The sequence below is a fragment of the Bidens hawaiensis genome, unplaced genomic scaffold (genome assembly GCF_021521415.1).
Source record: "Bidens hawaiensis isolate Kalapana, Puna unplaced genomic scaffold, B.hawaiensis_p1.1 tig00021984_1, whole genome shotgun sequence".
NCBI classification, from domain to species: Eukaryota; Viridiplantae; Streptophyta; class Magnoliopsida; order Asterales; family Asteraceae; genus Bidens; species Bidens hawaiensis.
Genome location: NW_027493401.1, coordinates 74,619 through 95,647, shown reverse-complemented (window position 1 = coordinate 95,647; position 21,029 = coordinate 74,619). Strand labels below are relative to the sequence as shown.

Genomic DNA, 21,029 nt, shown 5'->3' with positions numbered 1-21,029 from the left:
AATAGAGCATTTATGGGACGAGCTTTGATAATTTTAATTCCATATCTGATTATAAAATTGTGTCTATTACTAGGTCTCATACCCGTTACTTACTATTAATGGGTACGCTGGCATCCCATCAGGTGTCTGATATATTCTTTTAGTATCTTAACCCAAAAATTGATTTTAAACATAAAGGTCCCTCTTTGGGTCTAATAGAGATTGAATCTGTTTCTCAACTACTTGCAGACGTGTATGCATGTTTTGTTATTTTGACTAGTTTATTTCATAAATGAACATACTAGGGATGTTCTTTGGGTTTATTTTTTGGGTTTCGGGTTTTTCGGGTTTCTAGGAATTAAATCTCGACCTGAAATCCAACCTAAATCTCTCATGGGTTTTTCGGGTAGGGTTCTTTGGGTTGGGTTAATCGGGTTTTGTGTATCAAAGAAGAAAAAAATTATAAATCACAATGCCTAAATTTAAGGAACATGCTATTCTTTGCTTGTAAGTTGTAATGTAAATAACCAAATAATAAACCAGCATAACCCTATAAAACAATTCAGATAAAGAGTTACATTTAACAAACTCCAACTATAATTGTCTTCAATTAAGCGTGATTTTGTTCGATTACGATTGTTATTAGTCATAACTCATAAACGGAAAATATAAATAAACAATAAACAATCGATCTATAATAGGTAGAATGAGAACAATTTATTTTAGACAAATTATGATAACTTAAATGGCTAACGCTTAGGGGGTGTTTGGGATTCCTTATTGAACCCTCCTTTTGGATTTATTAACTTTTGAAAGAAGTTAGTAGGTTAAAAGATGTTTGGTAACTCATAAATTATTTTAATTTTTAACTTTTCACCAAGTGTAAGAGGAAAGTTTCTATAAAGTTAAGATATTCTTGCTTTTTGGACTTTTGGGTTAGGTGAGGAGTAATGCCATTACGATTTACGCCCCTGCAGGTCTCTCTTCATCTCTTCCACCATCAATAACCATTACAGTTCTCTATTATTCATGCATATATATATATATAGTTTTAAAACTAAAAGTTTATTCGGGTTGACCCGCAACCAGTAAATCAGACCCAAGAACCAACCCGAATTACTTTGGTTTGGATTAGTCTTTTCTCGGTTTCGGGTTTTTCGGGTTGGGTTAGTTCTGGTACCCGGTTTTTTCGGGTCGGGTTTTGGGTAAAAGTGGCATCTCTAGAACATATATGCAAAAACTAAAGTAGTTAGTTAATTACCAACTATTTTTAACGCATATGATAATTCGACACCCATATTTAAGTTTCATGTCAATTTTGCAAGTCATAAAAATATTTTTAATAATATAGTTTTGGGGTTTGGATCAAGCACAAATGAATTTTATTGTGAGAAGTGTACAAATTACTAGAGTAATTATGTTAACACAGAGTAATTATTATTACATTATAACTTTTGAACTAGATTAATTATTATTACACTGTATTATTTTTTATAACATAGTTACTCTTGTTTACAACGGTAATTACTCTCGTTATCTATATGTTTAGTATGTTAATTTTATTTTTCCGGATCTCACCCCTATAGTTTTATAATTTAAAATAAACACCTTATAGAGATCTAAAGTGAAATTATACTAGTTAATACTTGTTTCTCCAAAACAGTATAACATAATATAAACATTGGGGGCGACAATTGCGCTTAAATTTGTAATCTCAGTGACTCAGTCTCATATCCGATTTTACTATCGGGTTCTATGTCTGATCCAATACCGAAAGATATGTTTCAGGTAATTACCCACTAGGATCAGTATGTCAGTTAGGTTAGTAAAAGTTATTCATTTTTTTTAGATTATAACGCTCCTTTTATATTTCATAGAAACATCCAAACGATTTACAATGAAGTGGCAGGTAAGCGGGCAACAAGCTGCGCCGCAACCCCCTTTTGGATAGCAAACCCAATCCGACTAAAAACAAAGTTTTGATTCTTATGGGCTGATACGTTACTATACACAACTTTCTGAACCCTATTCAAAAGGTCCACGACATCCGGAGCTAAGAAACCAAAAGTGTCAAAGGCGAAGGGGATAAACACGTGTTGAATTATAGATTATCTAAAAAGAAATGTTTGTAGGTATAGTTCGGATAAACATATACATATATTCACGTAATCGATCATTATATCGCTAAATAATATATGTGTCTCGTGCCCGTGAATATTTTTTTGACTAATTCAATAGGTTTGTCATCGGCAGCTAACATCTTGCTTCAATTGTTGAGCATAATAATAATAATATTATTATATATTTAAAATAGAAATCATTGAAGTTGTTAACAATCATTATTTACTTAGAATATTTATTTGCGTTTAAGTGTTTAAATACTACGTGGCATCCTAAACTTACGACGTGTTATAAAATAAGTATATAATATTAATTGTCATGCTAATTCCAAAACATAAAACAAAATAGAGAAGCTAACGTTAAATTTGCATGTCACCTCCAAGAACTAAAAGATGAAAACCAATGTCAATAATGGATATTAAATTATTAATCATTTAATAGTTTTATGTCACTGCCAACTTATTCACAATCAAATCATACAATCATTTTTAAAATCTTCAATTTTTTTATGCATTTTCTTTCGATATTCATACTACGCCCCTAAAGGCTAGTGTTCATGGTTTGATTTAAAACTATGAAACCATCTAATCAGTTTACGAGTTTGGTTTTGTGATGGTTTTGATCCTTTAATATATTATCGTTCGGTTCCAAAATTCTCAAACCATTGCGAGGAGGCTGACTTACGGTTTATACTTCAAAGCGGGTGTATAAAACCATAGGAAACGAGCATACAATGAATATAATGAAGTAACTTATAGGTTTAATCATAATAGTTGCGGTGGAATCTTGTGTCGCGTCAAATAATTAGCGACGTTATCTTGTATTGTGTCAAATAATTGACGTAATCTTGTATAGTTTTAAATTATTTGTGATATCTTGTATCATGTCAATTAATTGACGGAATCTTGTGTCGTACCAAATAATTGACATAATCTTGTATCGTGCCAAACAATGGCCCGACAGGTACATCGAGGAGAATCTTGAATGACACACAAAACTATGCACTCATACGACTCGTATATCCACTTAGTCAACGTTAGGCCTAACGCCTCTACAGACTTGTGTCATGTACGAAAACTATCTCTGAGTCAAATAGCTAATGGCCTTATACGACTCGTATAAGCGATTACAAAATGATAAGATGGTGTATGTCTTAACACATCCCTTTCCTAATTATTGATTTTCATAAGCTAGCTTAAAAAAAAAGAAAGAAACAAAAAAACATAAGAGAAAATTAACACGGAATTAACAGAATATCCTCATTGGCTTCAATGATTGATATTGGTTTAAAAATAAATAAATTAAGTTCCCAAAGTTGGTAGCTATACATAAATTTTTGGCTTTGTTTTGCTCTCTCATCATTTGACCACTGATTGGCAGTGTCAGTATATTTTTTTAAAGAGTTTTCTAGAAACTCACACACCCTATATACGATCATATAGGAGCTATACGATCATATGGAATAAAAATACAACAAAAGTACACTTGCACGCGCAATGTACGGAGTTTGACTGGGATAGTATGACTCCCATACGATCGTATGGAAACAAAAGAACAAAAACTAAAAATATGCCACATGTTTTTTCCTCTAAATATATGGGTCTCGAGCCGAACAAACAGGACGTCGTTCACTAGTTATACATTATAAAAAGTTTAAGCCTTTTAAAGTTATAATTTTTAAAAAAGTTATACCCAAAGTTTCGAATAATAAACGGGTAGTTAATACCAAAGCTATACTCTTACTCAAAACTCACACGTTCAGAAAAAAAAAAGATCATATAGTTGCTTGTTTAAAAAACTCACAAAAGTTGCAGATTGTAATATATAAAAAAAAAGTTATACGATCGTATGGTGTCCATACTATCGTATGGAATGTTCCTGACAGCAGACAAAGGCTGCGAGAATCTGACAAAAGCTACAGTCTTATACGATCGTATAAGAGCCATACTATCGTATGGTTTCAAGGGTGTGTGAATAAGTCAAAGGGTGTGTGGATAATCTAGGCCTTTTTAAATTATACATTTTAGTTTTTTTTTTAATTTTGTTATAAACATAAATGCTGACTTATATACTAGAAAAACATTTAAAATAGTTATGAAAAAAGGTGTTTGAGCAATAAGAACATAAATAGCTAAAAAAAATAACACTCTATTTGCCTATGAATTTGTTATGTTTCTAAAAAGTGTTCAACGGGTCATCTGATCGACGACGAAGAATTATAGCTTTGTTTTCAGTATGATCGATTTTACCATTCAAGGGGGGGGGGGGGGGGTTACAACACAGCTTGTTGTCCACTTATCCGCCTCTCTATTGTAATGAAAAGACGTATAAACAAATTTTAGATAGATAACCGTTAAAGTTTCAACGCCGAATCTTTTATTATATGGAATCTTCTGTTTTTAAATGTTTACTGATTCTCAAACAATAAATATTCCCATGGGAAGCACTTCATGTTTTTTCTAAAAGACAAAGGTCTTATACTTCCTAGAACTTGAATCCAGAACCTTTGGGTATTTAAAAGACTTTGTCTTTACAACTGGGCAACAACTCGATGATGGAAATCTAAGTAATAAAATATGGTTGCCTTTAAAATTTTAATTATCACATCTTGCTGAATGCTGACAACTCTTTCTTTTTCATCTTTTTGTTTCCTATAAATACCCAACCACACTCTCCTTCACCCTTACCTAAAACCCTTCATATTCCCATAAACACCCACTTTATAATCAAATCAAACATGGGATATTTGGATCATATCTCGGATCTATGCTCTGTGACCAGTACAAGAAAAGGCAAACGAAAAACTATGCAGGTATCGTGACCTGTTTCATGTTAATAAAATATATTGGTTTCTTTTATTAATTTCAAGATTTGTTAAAGTTGTGATTTTGAGTTTTGTAGACAGTTGAGATCAAGGTGAAGATGGACTGTGATGGCTGTGAAAGGAGGGTCAAGAATGCTGCTTCTTCTTTAAAAGGTTAGTTATATTAATTTATCTTCCAATATATAAGTGTTGTGACATGTTTATGCAGTGATAATTGTGTCAATAGTAAAACCATGCAAATTACACAAGATTTTCATAATCATTAATCAACTAATAGGTTTGCCATTCCATCACTTGTTATTTCTAAACTATGTGGCATGAGCACATCTTAGGTTAATATATATCCCAAGTTATGTTTTATTCTATCCACATGAGGGATATTGGTGTATAAAAAATGGCACAACTAATATATATTGTTAATGTGTTTTGGGGGGTTATATGGATGGAAGGATAGAATAACGAAAATCACGTGAGGCGCGAAACTTTATGTATTATTGATCAGCTGTAACAATGATACATTAGAAACGTAATCAAATCATATATCCTAGTTAGGGGGAAAGTATTACAATATTCTATCTAATACTCTCTCACAGTCAAAGTGAGAGGAAACCAGACGCTTAAGCTGGACATGATAAAAATGAAAGTATAAAAAACATATAAAATTCCGTTCATTTATATATAACACAAACCGAGCTACATCTGGATAATGGGTAAGCGAGCAACAAGCTGCGCCGCTATCCCCTTTTGAATCGCAAAGCCTATTCTACTAAATATAAATCCTTGGTTCCTCGGGCTCTGCGAGTCACTGTGGACCACCTTCTGCACCCGCTCCAAGAATTGAACCGCCTTGGGAGCTAGGGATCCAAAAGTGTCGAAGGCAAATGGAAAATCATGATGATAGATAATAGCGACGTATATACAGCCATAGTGGTGACGACATAAGGCTCAACGACCAGGTTACGGTAACAAGAGCTAGCTAGGACTATGACGGTATAAGTTACAACTACAACTGTGACGAGACGGTGATGACTAGAGAAAAATCAATAAAACTCAATCAAATAATATATCTTTAATTAATTAAGGTAAAAGTTTTATAATATACCCTAATTAATAAATATCATATGAACCTCTGGTGGGCGGGGTTTCTCAGAGCAGGAGATGATAAGCTTGGGCTAACTAGCGTTATCTACGACCACGAACGTACGTATTGATCGCATTTTGTCATTGAGTTACCCCGGGTAACCAACAAAAATAGATCCGTAAACTACTTATTGATAACCAATAAGTCAAAACGAACACATAAAGAACTGGTTTTTGAATCATTAAATCACCAAAACGAATTTTTTAAAAACTCAAGAACCGATAACCATTTACCAAACCAAAATGTTAACCAAAATGTTAAGTTTCAAGCGAATCATGGGTGACATTTGATTAACGCAAGAAACCAAATATTTTATAAATTTATCAATTTTATTCGCAATCAATCATTTATTTCCTGTCGCATGGGAATGCCTATGTGTCTTTCACAGTTTCACCACTGATTTCAAAATAATTGATGTAACTATCTTCATATATATTTAAATCTTACTTGCCAAGTGTAATGACTAATGACTCAAATATAATATTTTAATTAATTATCAAATTATTTTGTTTTATCTTGTTTTAAACGTCTCTTTATAATTTGCAACATATATCTACAACTTATTCATATTTTAATCAAATCTATCACAAAACATTACATGTTGCACAAACCATCACACCACTCTCACAATTATTATGTTAACATAGTCCTATTTAATTATCTGATTACTAGCTTTTGAACCCGTGTATTACACGAGATTTGTTAAATGATAAAAATAAATAATGTCCGTTATTTCAATTATGATTTTCAAAATACTTATAAATTAATTTAATGGAAAAAACTGGGTTAACAAAATATACTAAAATAATATGATTTTAATGGAAACGTCAAGTGATGTTTTGTAAGAAATTTAAAAAATGTACTAAAGTTGCGTAGTTAGTTAAACCTTATGTATAAAAATGACACTTAATTTAATAATGAATAAAATCTACACTATGTTATAACTCACTTGACAAAATATTTTTGACCCATGATCCATTGATAGCTAAAATGAATGAGATGAGAGATTATGAATTATAAGAAATGTAAGCTTGACACCTATACTGTGTTCCCGAGTCTCATTTAACAAAGGGAGGAGAAGGAAAAGAGTGGAAAATAAGAAAAAAATCATGTTCCAGAGATTTAAAAAAAAATGGAGGGAATGGAAAGGACTCAAGGAGGGAAAATGCTATAAAATTTGAGTATATTATCATCCTCCCAAATTGAAGAGATTAGGTGAGAAAATCTTATCAGTTACAAAATTCCTCAAAAAACTAATTTTATTTTGGTTTTACTTAAAGGGTATAATAGAAAAACTATAACTTTATTTTCTTTTCCTTTCAACTCGAGAACACATGAAATATGTAAATTCCTTGATTTTCCTTTCATTCTCATTAAACTCAAGAACACAAAAATAAGTTTTTCGTCTCATTTCTTTTCTGTCCTAATTTCCTCCCCCCCCCCCCCCCCCTCCACTCATTAAATGAGACTCTGGAACACAGTGCTAAGTTTCAACATTTTCTTTTATTAGTATAATAAGATAAGATAAGAAGTATGATAAGATTGTCATTTATTTATATTATTTATCTTTTAAGTTGTATTCTTATTCTTGGTTATTATTGTCTCTAGTTTGAATAATATGATAGTTATTGACGTTTATTGCTATCATCAGTTGTTTATTTTCTCTACAGTATATAACCATATTTTCGTTTACATCTTATATAGGCGTGAAATCGGTGGAAGTGAACCGGAAACAAAGCCGAGTAACAGTGAAGGGTTACGTGGAGCCGAAAAAGGTGTTAAAGAAAGTCCAAAATACGGGAAAGAAAGCCGAAATGTGGCCATACGTACCCTATAACCTTGCATCATACCCTTATGCTCCTCAAGCCTATGACAAAAAAGCCCCTTCGGGTTATGTTAAGAACGTCCCTCAAGCATTTCATACTCCTAATTCTCCTAGCGAGAGGTACGATGCTATGTTCAGTGACGAAAATCCAAACGCATGTTCGGTTATGTGAATGGTGCCAATATTATAAATTTTGAGGTGGAACGGTCTTGTTTCCTATATAGTTTTGATGATGTACTTGTCTAGCTACTTTGTAGTAGTTATGTCTTGGTTTAGTGGTTTGAGATCTTGATGTATAATATTGATGTACGTATAATTAATTATGTTGTTAGCTAGGTAGTGTATTGCATGCTCTTCAAAACCCCAAAAATAATAAGATTAGCTCCCGGTAATCTGTCGATAATACTATAATAAGATTCACGCCCATGCTTTTTAGTCGTTTGTCAGTGATACCAATTTGCAACGGGTTATCATCATTAATACTAATGTAATATACCATATAATTGTCAAAACTCTTTCGAACCTGGAATTACTATTACTATTACTAATATATATATATTTAAAAACTTTGGTGTCGCAAGACCCTATTGGGCCACTTTGCGGCACCTTAGTGGTGGAAATGATTTTTCTTTCTTTCTTTTTTTTTTGTTTTTGTTTTTTGTTATTGTTTTGTTTTAATTCTAGTATCGTAACAAACATGATAGAAACTGGTCGAATTTTGTGTAGACTCACCGCATTTGTTGTAGTTTCAGTTTTACAGTGAACGTAACGAAAACCAACCGAATGCCATTTTTTTTGTTTTAGTTCTGGTGTGGTAAAGAACGTGACAAAAACCGACCTAATCTACGTAGACTGATTAACTCAATGACTGGGATCGCCAGCAGTCGGTTTTACCAACGCTCGAGTTTTATCGACCGACATTGCCTGATTGATCTACCTCAATTTTTATAACTCTTTGTTTTATTTTGGGTTTTTGTCCTGGTACAATGACACGAGTAACTAAAACGGACCGAATTCGCGTTGACTTACCGCCTCAACGCTTAGGTTTTACCACCGCCCAAACCACTCTACTTTTCACATGTATTATACATTTATACCTTTATTAATTTGGTGGTAACTATATAATTGCTAAAATTGGTGTGACCATTATTAAAATCGACCTGTATCTAGGAGCCTTGTGTGTGCTAGTCTAAACTTATAATGTTATCCGATGATGTACTACTCTAGACTTATAAGGCGTCCTAAATTTCATTTTTCAATTTATTTATTAATTGTAATAAACTACATATCTGGACCAAGAGGACCATATATTTATCATGTGTACCAAATTATGTTAACTACACATGGTAATGTGTATGCCACGTCTTTTGGAGTACAATGTGATCAGATAACATAATTTGGTACACATGATAAATATATGGTCCTCTTGGTCCATATATGTAGTTTATTACAATTAATAAATAAATTGAAAAATGAAATTTAGGACGCCATTAATGTGCGGGGGTGAATGTGTTGAAACATATTTATTTATTTAATACAAATGACTTTGTTAGGGCCACCAAATGTGACATTGTGTAACCTAAACAAACCGGCCACTAACATGTTACAATGCTCGTAAGGCCTATTAGTGTATTAATCATCACATATATGTACTTTAACACAAAATGTTTTGTTTATTGTGATTTTGTGTAATTTAGACCAACACACCAACATGAAATTTATAAGGTTTCTTTACATTCCAATATAAATGTTAGAAAAACGAAGTTGTATTCAAAATAAAACACTTTTAATATCGTAAACTATATCGATTGTTAGTATTATACCCACTCTTTGTCGGACAATATTGTTTACAAAACATATGTACATGTATCGCTATTTTCAGAACTGGTATTATTATTCCTAATTTAAGGTTTTTGGTCGATATCAAACATGTATCAATATCCTTTTCAGTCGGATCAAAACTTAATTGAGTTTGGGGAGATAACTTTTGCGTAATCAACCATTGCATACAAGATTTTAATTTTGTAATATACATATCTTTTTACCGAAACAAAGTGATACTGCCCAAATATCATCGGTATTGGTACTTAATTTTATGTTTTTTTGTTTCGGTACGATTCTTTTTTGATATTTTTGCGGTATAGTACCACAACATAATTACTCGTAACTTTATGTTTGTAACTTTTATTAATTTCGTGTTTGTCTATACTTAATTCTCCCCCACAACACAAGAAAATCTCAGTGTTATCAAAAACAAAAAAGAAACACCTTAAACTTATTATTTAACTTCCTTAACACATTATACACATTTGAAGTGTAGTTCTAAAGAAGAAAAGGTATAAATAATTGTTATTTTTTTGTGTGAAATATGTTGATGAGTTTGGACGACAATAGCTTAAATGTGGTGGGAAGCCCAACCATACCTTCTATATGAGATGTACCACTCTATCCAAATCCACAACCACATGAACATATCTTAATGTTTTGTCTTATCATTGAATTATTGATCGAAGGTGCTTCTTTGAACCCACCTTGCCTGCGTTTAAGGAACACAATGATCGTGTTCTTTGTTGGTATATGTTACACAAAGAATGAAAACAAAACGAGGGAAATACTCAACACAAGCAAGCCTGAACACGTGGCTTGATCAATTATGCTTCCGTGTAAGTTGCAACAATAAATGGGCTCTTTGTGAATCAAGGTTTTATATAAACCTCGATATTATTGGAACAATGACGAGTAGATCTCATGTTTAGATAGGTCGACATCTAGCAAGGTGACTGAGATTATTGAAAAACCAAAGTTTGAATCATAACCGAATTAATCAAATTAAAATAACTATACCATTGTTATAAAAAAAACTTTGCATTTTTTTTGTGTAATAATATATTATAGGTCATACAAAAGTTTGGTTATAATTTTTATAAATAACATCTTGTTTGACATTACTTTTATAGATTAACATGACATGAAATATGTACAGATGTGTTAACTAAAACAGTCTTGAATCGGTCCACGATTAAAAACCAGCAGTTAACCAAAATAACAGATCCGTTCTTTTAATTATAATTTAAAAAAAAAACCGTCTCAAATAATAAGGGTGGAGATATTGTACGTTAATGCTTAACATACGGGAGGTACGTGAGACGTTCAAAGGCAAAACCCTAAAACGCACACAAAAACTTAAACGCTCAGCCAAAAACCTAAAACGCTCAGAAAACGCTCAAAAAACGGTATTTGTGAAAAAAATAAAAAAATTGATCGATTAACGATCCAAAACTGTTTTTTTCGGTTAACCAATGATTAATTGGATATGTATTGACGGTTCCGAGATGTTGGGATATGATTTCATGGATCGATTCGTGAAAAACAGGATTCGCGTACGTTAATATACGTTAAGGATTAGTGTATTGGATCTTTTCACTATATAATAAAACCAACAAACTGGAATATAACTATAGACTCGATTTAAACACGTAACTGAACTGAACCGTTCTCACTAACATCATAGGTGAAGATCTATAGATGAATCATGAGTTACCTACATCTATTTAGTGTTCTTGTTACCATATTATCCAATAAAATTTATTATTTTCAACATATATCATTCTTGTCTCGTTTGAAAGTATCCACATCGCTTGAAATCTTGCAGATTTTATGAAATTAAAGTTGGTGTTTTATTAATTAGCTCTCATTAGAAAAGTGTTTATGGTGTCAATATAATCCGTGAATATAGACTATAGAGGGTATAACTTACAAGTAGGCTAAAGACTCTAAACTAGGAAAAGACAATTATAAATCAATATGAATATGATCTAAATGTAATTTCAGGGTGAGGCTACTATACAATAATTATTTAATATACAATAGGTTCACGAGATGTTAAAAGACAAAAATACTAAAACGCTCAAAACGCTCAGCAAAAACTTTAAACGCTCAGCCAAAAAACCTAAAACGCTCAAAAACGGTTTTCATGAAGAAAGGCGAAAAATTGATCGATTAACGATCCAAAACTGTTTATTTCGGTGAACTAATGATTAATTGGATATGTATTGATGATTTCGAGATCTTGTGATATGATTTTGTGGATCGATTTCATGAATATAAGTATTCTTGTACCTAACGTACATTAACCAATTAGTGTATTCCATTTTTCTCTATAATTATGATCATAATATCTAATATCATTTTCCCTTGATCACAACGTGATTTGATACAACTTAAACAATCATATATATGCCAACAACGTTAAAACATAGATTAAATATTACAAAGTTTATTCATTGTAAATGATTAAAAGTAGAAATTAAAACCACGATGTCGGCATTGCTTGGATGATTAAATACGTGGCACAAGTCGCATTCTTTGATAATTAATGACACTAGTGTTGGTTTTCTTATTGTCATTTTCAAATTTCTTGACTAGTAATAATTATGACTTGTAAATTGTAGGGGTATGGTACTAAACCCGGTTTTACGACCCTAAATTTATTATGTTTGGCTTATTTTATTATATGGACTAATACAATGTTATTGGGCTGAGGGGGTCTTGTGGAGGTAACCCTAACTGGGCTAGGCCCATTAGGGTACCATGATGGTGGCCATGAGACTCTCTATATAAGGAGGTCTCCACCTCCTTATTAAGGGGTCATGCTCAATAAGAGCCACCACCACTTTTTTGTGTCTGTAAACAAGAGATCCTTGAGATTTCTTAGCAGTCACCTCCACACCCCCGAAAAACCATTGCAGGTCACAAGCAACCGGAGGAGAAGATCAAGACGTGGTTCGTTCATCTCGAAAATCCGTGGAAACATCGTCATGAATCAGGTCAGATTCATTTCATGCTTCGACATAAATGAAGCCCCATTTTGCGACTAGTCATTTTCTTATATCTTGTGCTGGATTTGGCTAGCACTGTCAACAACAATCAACACCAGATATGCCCAACTCCCGGCGTGATGATAGGGGACCGATAACTTAATTGAAAGACTCGTGTATGTATGAATCGGTGGAAATATATAAAAAAGTGTAAAAGAAAAACGATCTTTAACTTGCAAACATAATCGTTGTCAGTTATGAAACCTTTGTAATATATAAGTTTTTATTTTATATTGTTGGTGTTTATTATTTGTTTAGTTAAGTTTAGAGTATATCGGTTATGTTGATTTGATTAGTGTCTTTTATTTTATTTAAGTTTCTAGTTAATTTGTACAAGTTATTTGAATGGAATTTAATGTTTAGATTACGAGTACTTTGCTATAAATAAAGTTTTAATATCTTGTTAATGATTTTAATAAAAAAATTGCAAAGTTTTATTCATAGGATGGCTCATAACTTAAGAATCAAGTTCGATTCTCACTTGTGTTCTTTTGGGTGGATATTGACAATGAAAGATTTGAGCTAAGCTTTATGCAAAGGCTAACAGTTTGAACCCACCCAAGCCTACTCGGGTTTTCGTCGCACCGTGTTTTACGCCAGAGAGTTATACTTTTATGGTGGGACAACGATTGTCAAGCGGCAACCGGCAGTATGGTTTCCCGAGGGAACGCCCAAGCCAAACTTTGAAGCCAATGTGTGTCCGGTTAAGACAACATAGTCTAGCCAAAATGGGGCAACGGGGCCCTCCAAATTTAAAGAGTGTGGTAGCCTAAATACAAGAAAGTCGTTGGTCTAAAAAAACTGAAATTGGTTTTCCCTCAAAAGAAAGCAATAAACTTATGTGTGATAATAAAGTTGTAATGCCAAGCTATCAAAACCCGGTGCAAAATGATCAAACAAAACATGTAGAGGTGGATAGAAGCCTAATAATAGAAAAACTAAAATTGGGTATTGAGTTCTTGATGTTAAGGCTTGAATGGCGATTCCTTAATTGTTGGTTTGTATAGCAACTTTTTGATATCATAATAATTACATGTAAAGCTTATCTAATATGTTATATGTCCGGTTGGTATCGGTCTGGGTCAAACCGGTTTACTTAACGTGTCGGGCTAGCAGGCTAGCAACTGGTTTACCAGGCCCAAACCGGTTTCTCTTGTCCATATGGAGTATGGACCATATCTACGTAAATCAGTAAATGAGTGCACAAAGCTTTTATATCATCACACTGGGCTCTTAATCTTCAACAAAGTTTAATCTTGGCCCAAGGCTATTCGCCTATTTTTTAGTCCAATAGCCCATCAAGACTCCTTAGCCCAGCTACATAGATCTTTTACTTAATAGTTTTTGTTACTTTGTGTTGTTTTAATATTTAAAGTGATGAAAAAATTATTTGGTTTTTGAATCCGTTGTGCTACTCGTCTTCTCAAGGCCGACTATGAGGTAGGGTTAGGTGGTCGACTGACCCCGGCTCAATACCTCAATAGGCTTGAATTTTTTTATTTAAAAAAAAATTATATATATTTTTTGAATAAAACTATGTATTCTATTCTTAATGTTCAAACCCAATACTCATTTTTTTCGCTTTCGGACCAAAATTTTTTCATGATTCTCGGAGACAACCCTACGTCTTGTTCGACGTCTTATGAGATCCTCGTAGACGAGACTCTAGCACCTTGCTCAACAATATCAAGAGCCAATTTGGCACCAACTTTTTGAAGTTTTGGGATCGCTACGATTCCAGGATTTTACCGAAGTTATGCATTCGGTACCATACCGAAAATTGTCGGTAATAGTCTATTTTTAGGGTTTTTCGGTATCGGTAACATTCTGGCAATGTGATTTTTGCTAGGGTGTTAGGAAATTGTAAATAATATTTTTTGTAATAGTTAAGTTTATTGGTGACTAGTCTGAAAATTGTATTTAAATAGTGTAGATAAATTACGTTATGACCCCAAACCCTAAATTGCATATTGGTCATACGATTCCGTTCTCTGATTCAATGTTCTCTCACAATTATCATACATTCATACTTGAACTTTTGCTCTCAATTTTGAGTTTTATCTTATCAATTCACTTGTGAACCACAAATAATTTTGATTTGAAAGTATAAACACGACTCTTAGAAACCCAAAATACCCATTTTTCTTCATAATTCCCCAACAAGGGACAAGTCTAGTGTCGATAATTTCTTTAACCATTTTGTGATGGATCAAATTGATACAAAACACGATTATTAAATGCTTAATTTGATTAATTCATTAAACGAAAATAGCCTTATATAGACAACAATTACAATGGAAATAAAAGACTAAAACAAAACCCTCACAAACTTATCGAAAGCTTGGTAAACATAAATGTGCTAAACAAATGCATAAGACCCGGACATACTATTGACTCTCAGAGCAACTCCCACGATCACCAACGGCTAGCTCCAATAGTCACTTTGAGTTTGAATCATTCTCAACATTTTTAACATTGTTATTTTAGTTAAGATCACAAAAAAGTATCCAACGTGCTTCCTTGGTCACGGATCGTAATATCAATGCTAACTGGCATAACATTTAGATCTTGATCGGATTTCGAGCATAGCGGAGTATCTAACCTTTAATTACATTGTGACCTAACCGTGCAACTTTAAGTATCTAACCAACAACTTTGCTATATGTTAAAAGACATTTAAACTCTTAAATATTACATTAAAAGAAGCTACCCACTATATGACTTAACATTTCTTTACACACTGAATATTGAATAACCCATGTTTACTATTTGGGTCTAGTGGCCGGTACTTTCAAACTTGATGGACTTAAAGCTAGATAATAATATTCGTTTTTTATTAACCAAAGTCTTTTAAAATGGTTTGAGTTCAAATTGTACTTAAGAAAAAGGTATTTTACCTTTACTTATAATCTCTTTTAGATAGTTTTTGTAATTTAGTTGCTAACAGTCACCTTTTGGATTTAGTGACCAAATTCAACTCAACAATATTCATACGTCTATTCAAAACAATCAAAACAAGTTTGTAACGTTTATTTCTTTTAGCATCAAGAAATACACTATGCCAAAACAATCAAACCTTCATATAGTCGTTTTTCTATTAAAACCATTAACTCGTACACCCTTTAAATCTATTCTTAAATCTACCCTAATGCTTATCATAGAACTTGAATTCTTGATCACTTAAAAAAGAACATATATACATAGTTGTACTTGAGTTTTGTACCAATCGCCTTTACGTGGCAAGACAAACTATTAGGCACATTAATGGTTTATTAAATGATGTTCTGATGTCTAAGCACTAAAAATAAAAAGAAATGATGTATGGGTCTGGAAGCTTGGTGGAGTTTTTAAGAAATAATAAATGTATGAAATTATTTATTTTGTATAAATATAAATAAGATATCATATTATAAAAATTGTATATATAGTAAAAATCCATGATCGATCCATTCAATTTTGCTTATATTAATCATCTAATATTATTATTTTTTTAGAATGGTGACTTTCATAGTGGTTGATTAATCAGTCACAGCTCTCGGAGAAAGCCCCAACCGCCTCACTCGGATCAAGACTATGTTGTCTTAACCGGGCCCACGCCTGGCATCCGAGCTTGGCTAAGCGTTCCACGAGAAAATTTCGAACCCCTGCCACTTGATAGGCGTTGTCCGCCCACAAGAGCAAGCGCTCTGGAAAGGGACACTCTAATAGAAAACTTGTGTCGCCATCAAGATTTGAACTTGAGAGACCAACCGGCATCAAGCTCTTGCCCATCATTTGGCTGACCACTTGAGCTAGCCCAAGTGGTTATCTCTAATATTATTTGTTTTATCCTTTATTATTATTATTACTTTTGCTATTATTATTTACAAATGTTATCGACTATAAACATTTAAGACATGTTATATTACACGGAATTTCATTTATGATACACTGGATTGAGTAATACTCACCAAGTGTAAGTAAAAGTTTCCTTAATTAGAGGCAATTATGACATATAGTAAACATGAAGGACTATTTATGGATTCTAGCAAAGTTTTGATTACTTAAAGAAAGCCATGCATGTGGTGTTTGTCTTGAGACTCAAAAAGAAGAGTGTGTGCTGATTTGTTGAAAAGAGGTAACTGGAAGATCAAGCAACCAACAACTCAACAAGTGAAGAAAACTTTATTGTAAGTATTCTTGAAGCTTAATTCTTGATTCTTAAAACATATACTAGAGTTGAGCATGATCAAGTCCTAGGAAAGGAATATTGAACCAACTTAAGTTTGTTTCAAAACAGATTGTATTGGCTTAAAGCATGTTATATTTTTAGAAAATAATTTTACTTTTTATGCGTTAGCTTGTATACATCATCATCATCGTACTCAGTATATCCCACCAATAGCAATGCTATGGTAGGGTCTGAGGAGGGTAAGATGTAGACAGTCTTACCTCTATCCCATAGGGATATAGAGACTGCTTCCGGTGAGCCCCCGGCTCGAAAGTAGTTTTGCATCAAGCCTTGGACATAAGGCACATAGCACTCAATCATCGGGACACCGGCTGATTGGTGCATGTGCCCTTGTCTTTCGGCTATCAACGCCACCACATGATGCCTGATTAACCTTCCGCCACTTTTAACGTTATTTTCATGAGATTAGTAAAATAATATCAAAATTAGTGCAATTTTACTTTTGCCCACCGCAAACAGGGCGTTAGCTTGTATACAAAACATAAATAATAAATGTAATTACTAGTTGATGTACATTATAAGTAATGGCTTAAAATAAATCCCTTGCCTGTTTTGCGTTTATACAACTAATGGAGTTATAAAACTGGTGAGTTACATTTTTCTCTCAGCAAAATTTTCATACCCACTCTTAAAAGGCATGCTAAAGAATATATATATATATATATATATATATATATATATATATATATATATATAATATTTAAAATATGAGATAGTGATGGTTGGTAGGTCTAATGACTTACTGTAAAGTTATAAATGAGTTAAAATGTGATGTGTCATTTGATATGGAGTTAGTGCTTATAAGCATTCACATCAACAAACATTCACAAACCGACACATCAGCGTCATATCAGATTCTAAACTTTTTACAAAAACCCAAACTTTCTGCCACAACAACAAACATTTACAAATCTTATTAAAATATTATTAAAACCATATATATAATATGGGTTCTGTTAAATATACCAAAAAATATTCATATATATTTGAGTGGGATGCCGGCCATAAAGCGACAGAAGTTGTGGTCCCCACGTGGCAGAGAAAAAACCTGCTTTTAAGGATCCCTTCCCTCTTCATTAATTTTAAAGTCTTTTTCCCATTAAATGTCTACTTTGGTGTTTCTAATCCGTCCTTTAGGGGCCCACCTATGTAGTATTACATGCCAAAGTTGATATTTTATATGCAAAAAAAGTTGTGTAATTTATATACTTTTTAATTCTCTTAATTTTTTTATTCAAACATAATAACTCCCACACCACCTTCTATATTAATACAAAACTTTTATTTTGTATGAGAATTGCAATTGAAAATATAAGATAATTATGGATCTAAATTATATTGTATAACTAAAAAAATTGACGGATTCAAGAAGTTTAACATAATGTAATTTTTTTTCCCAAAAAGTGATGTATTGTTTTGGATAAGCAAGTTATCGACTTGGACCTTTTTCTTTTTGGAAGAATTATGTGCAATAATAGCCTTTTAAGACTTAATGTTGGATTTGTTGCTTTCTAGACTAATCAAGTGCATTACTAACATGCTCATGCGTTGATTATTTGACTAACTCTTTCTAGTTCTATATGCATTTTATAATTCTCATATTTCTTGATATAATATGGCTAACAATGTTTTATAGGTTACTGAAGAGGTAGGTCCCAGCAGAGACCAGTTGGTCCCGCAAGACTCACCTTGAACAGGGTTGTCTGCGCAAAGGCCATCTGCTCCCGCAGGACCCAACATGCTCATAGAATCTTACGCGCAGTACGCAAGCTGTACACGCAGGGAAAGCCTCCCAATGGTGAAGTACCCCGCCTGTTCCCGCAGTTGCGGATACAAGCCATCAGGGAAGGCTACCCGCAGACAGCAGGGCTACACGTACAAGACACTAGCTACTTCAGCAGTCACGTGAAGGCATGAGCAAGGCGGGAACAATCCCGCCCAAATGAGCCAGTCTGATTCTGAAAGATCTTTTGTACCATACCTACCAAGGTATGGATAGGACAGACGATCTGACCAGAACAGCCCATGAGCCAATCACAGGGTGACAGCTCACCGACAACAGTGCAAGGAGGAGCACCCTCTAGTACTGTTTGTCACTATTAGCCGCTGCCTACTCACCAACCCTCACTGTGGAGCAGGCGCAGCCTACAGTTGGTGGAATAGTATTACTGTTGGCCGTAACCTATTCACCAACCAGCATGGCCTGCGTACAATCCACAGTCAGTGGGACGTGCATGGTCTACAGTTGGTGGAATAGTGCAGCCGACTTTATTACTGTTGGCTGTAACCTACCCACCAACCAGTATGGCCTGTGCGTAATCCACTGTTGGTTGAACAGGAATACTATTCAGCCGGCTGTACCTTCTAGAAAACCTACCTTCGGCTATAAATACTCCAATATCTTGGAATGGTAAGATCATCTACTATCTCGTATAACTTACTTGATAACTGCTCTAATAGTATTCATATACTTTTATATTCAAAGAGCAATATAGACTGATTCTCACGCCGGAGGGTGGTCACAAGGAGGAACCCCCCCTTCTCAGTGACGAGCTTACGGTGTCTGTTTTGCAGGTTCCCTGAAGTACAACTTACTCTGCTGGACCTAACCTTCGTGGGAAACATTACCTAGCCCCCAGATTACCCATAATCTGCCCGGGGTTACTTAGTGTTTCTTCATTGGCGCCATCCGTGCATAAAGCTAGAACTACATCTTTCTCCAGTTTTTCAAAACTTCTAAGATGACTAGAGAAATTCCGGTAACCACAACCCCAGCCACTGGGGTAAACACCGGCAACACAATGTTTACAAACACTACCCCAGCCACCCAAGCTGGGGCAAGTGAAATACATTTTACGAACACTACCCCAGTCACTCATGTAGGGGCAAGTGGAGTAAATATTCCACTGGGATTCACTGATGCCCAGCTGGAAAAACGACCTCGAGCCCCTCGCCAAACACTTGATCAAGTGAAGGCATGGGCCGAGGCACGTCAAAGAGAATTTCAGGCTGAGTTGGACGAACGCTTGCGTTCAGTCCAACAAGCTGAGGAATTCGGTAGTACTCGCCAGCACCTCAACATGAGTAGTGAGTACGAGTACTCAGACGGCGAGGGGGAAGACTCCGACACCGACGCGAACCCTCGCCATAGGGCGAAAGGGAAGCGTAAGGAAACGGATCCCCAACCAAAAAGGAATTTTGGGGAAGCATTCCAACCAGTCACAGAAAAAAGCGAGCGTGACTTCTCCAAGGCCTTTAGACCTACTGCTACAAACGCAGGAAAGTCAAAATTTGCAAGGGACATTGCAGAAGCAATCGCCCCGAGGAGTGCCAAACAAATGTCCAACATTGGCACATACGATGGTCTATCCGACCCAGATGACCATCTGAACAGGTTCATTGCGGGGGCAACCGTCAGTAACTGGACAGAACCCACGTGGTGCTACATGTTCCAGATGACTCTGGTAGGAGCAGCCAGAGCATGGTTCGACCGTTTACCGGTCCACCACATTTATGACTGGGCAGACTTCCAGAACAAGTTCAGTCAACAGTTTAGTCAACAGAGGAAACACACTGAGGAGCAGTGGACGATCCTCAACTGTGTCAGAGAAGAGGATGAATCCTTACTGGACTTCATCACCCGCTTCAACTCCAAGAAGGTGAGTCTGGGCAACATCAGTGAAGACCTCGTTCGCGCCGCTTTCATTCAGGGCGCTGAATACCCAGAACTCATCCGCACTCTGACGGGTAAAGACGGTATGCCATCCACGTGGGATGCCATAATGACGGCAGCCAAGCGCTTTGCCGAAACAGAGAAACAGCTGGGAAGAGATCTCCCCCACAATACAAACCTCTACACGCAGAGGACAAGGGAGAATAATGTAAGAACCGCCCGGCTAAACAAAAAGAGGCGGCAAGGTATTTGGCAGTCAAGGATAAATTTTGACACCTCAAGCTCTCGCCCTCTGGTTGGCGGAAGGGACAAAACGCACCCTTTGAACCGGAAAAACCGTTGGACGCCACTCACCAAG

At 34.6% G+C, this 21,029-nt stretch overlaps 1 protein-coding gene across 1 annotated transcript; it reads left to right on the top strand.

The window, feature by feature from the left end:
- The first annotated feature begins 4,761 nt into the window (after window positions 1-4,761).
- Window positions 4,762-8,242, top strand: LOC143564300 (heavy metal-associated isoprenylated plant protein 20-like). The gene is made up of 3 exons (XM_077051617.1): window positions 4,762-4,912; window positions 5,002-5,077; window positions 7,770-8,242. The coding sequence occupies exons 1-3, from the start codon at window positions 4,838-4,840 to the stop codon at window positions 8,060-8,062; spliced, it is 444 nt and encodes a 147-aa protein (XP_076907732.1). The 5' UTR covers window positions 4,762-4,837; the 3' UTR covers window positions 8,063-8,242.
- The last annotated feature ends 12,787 nt before the right edge of the window (window positions 8,243-21,029 follow it).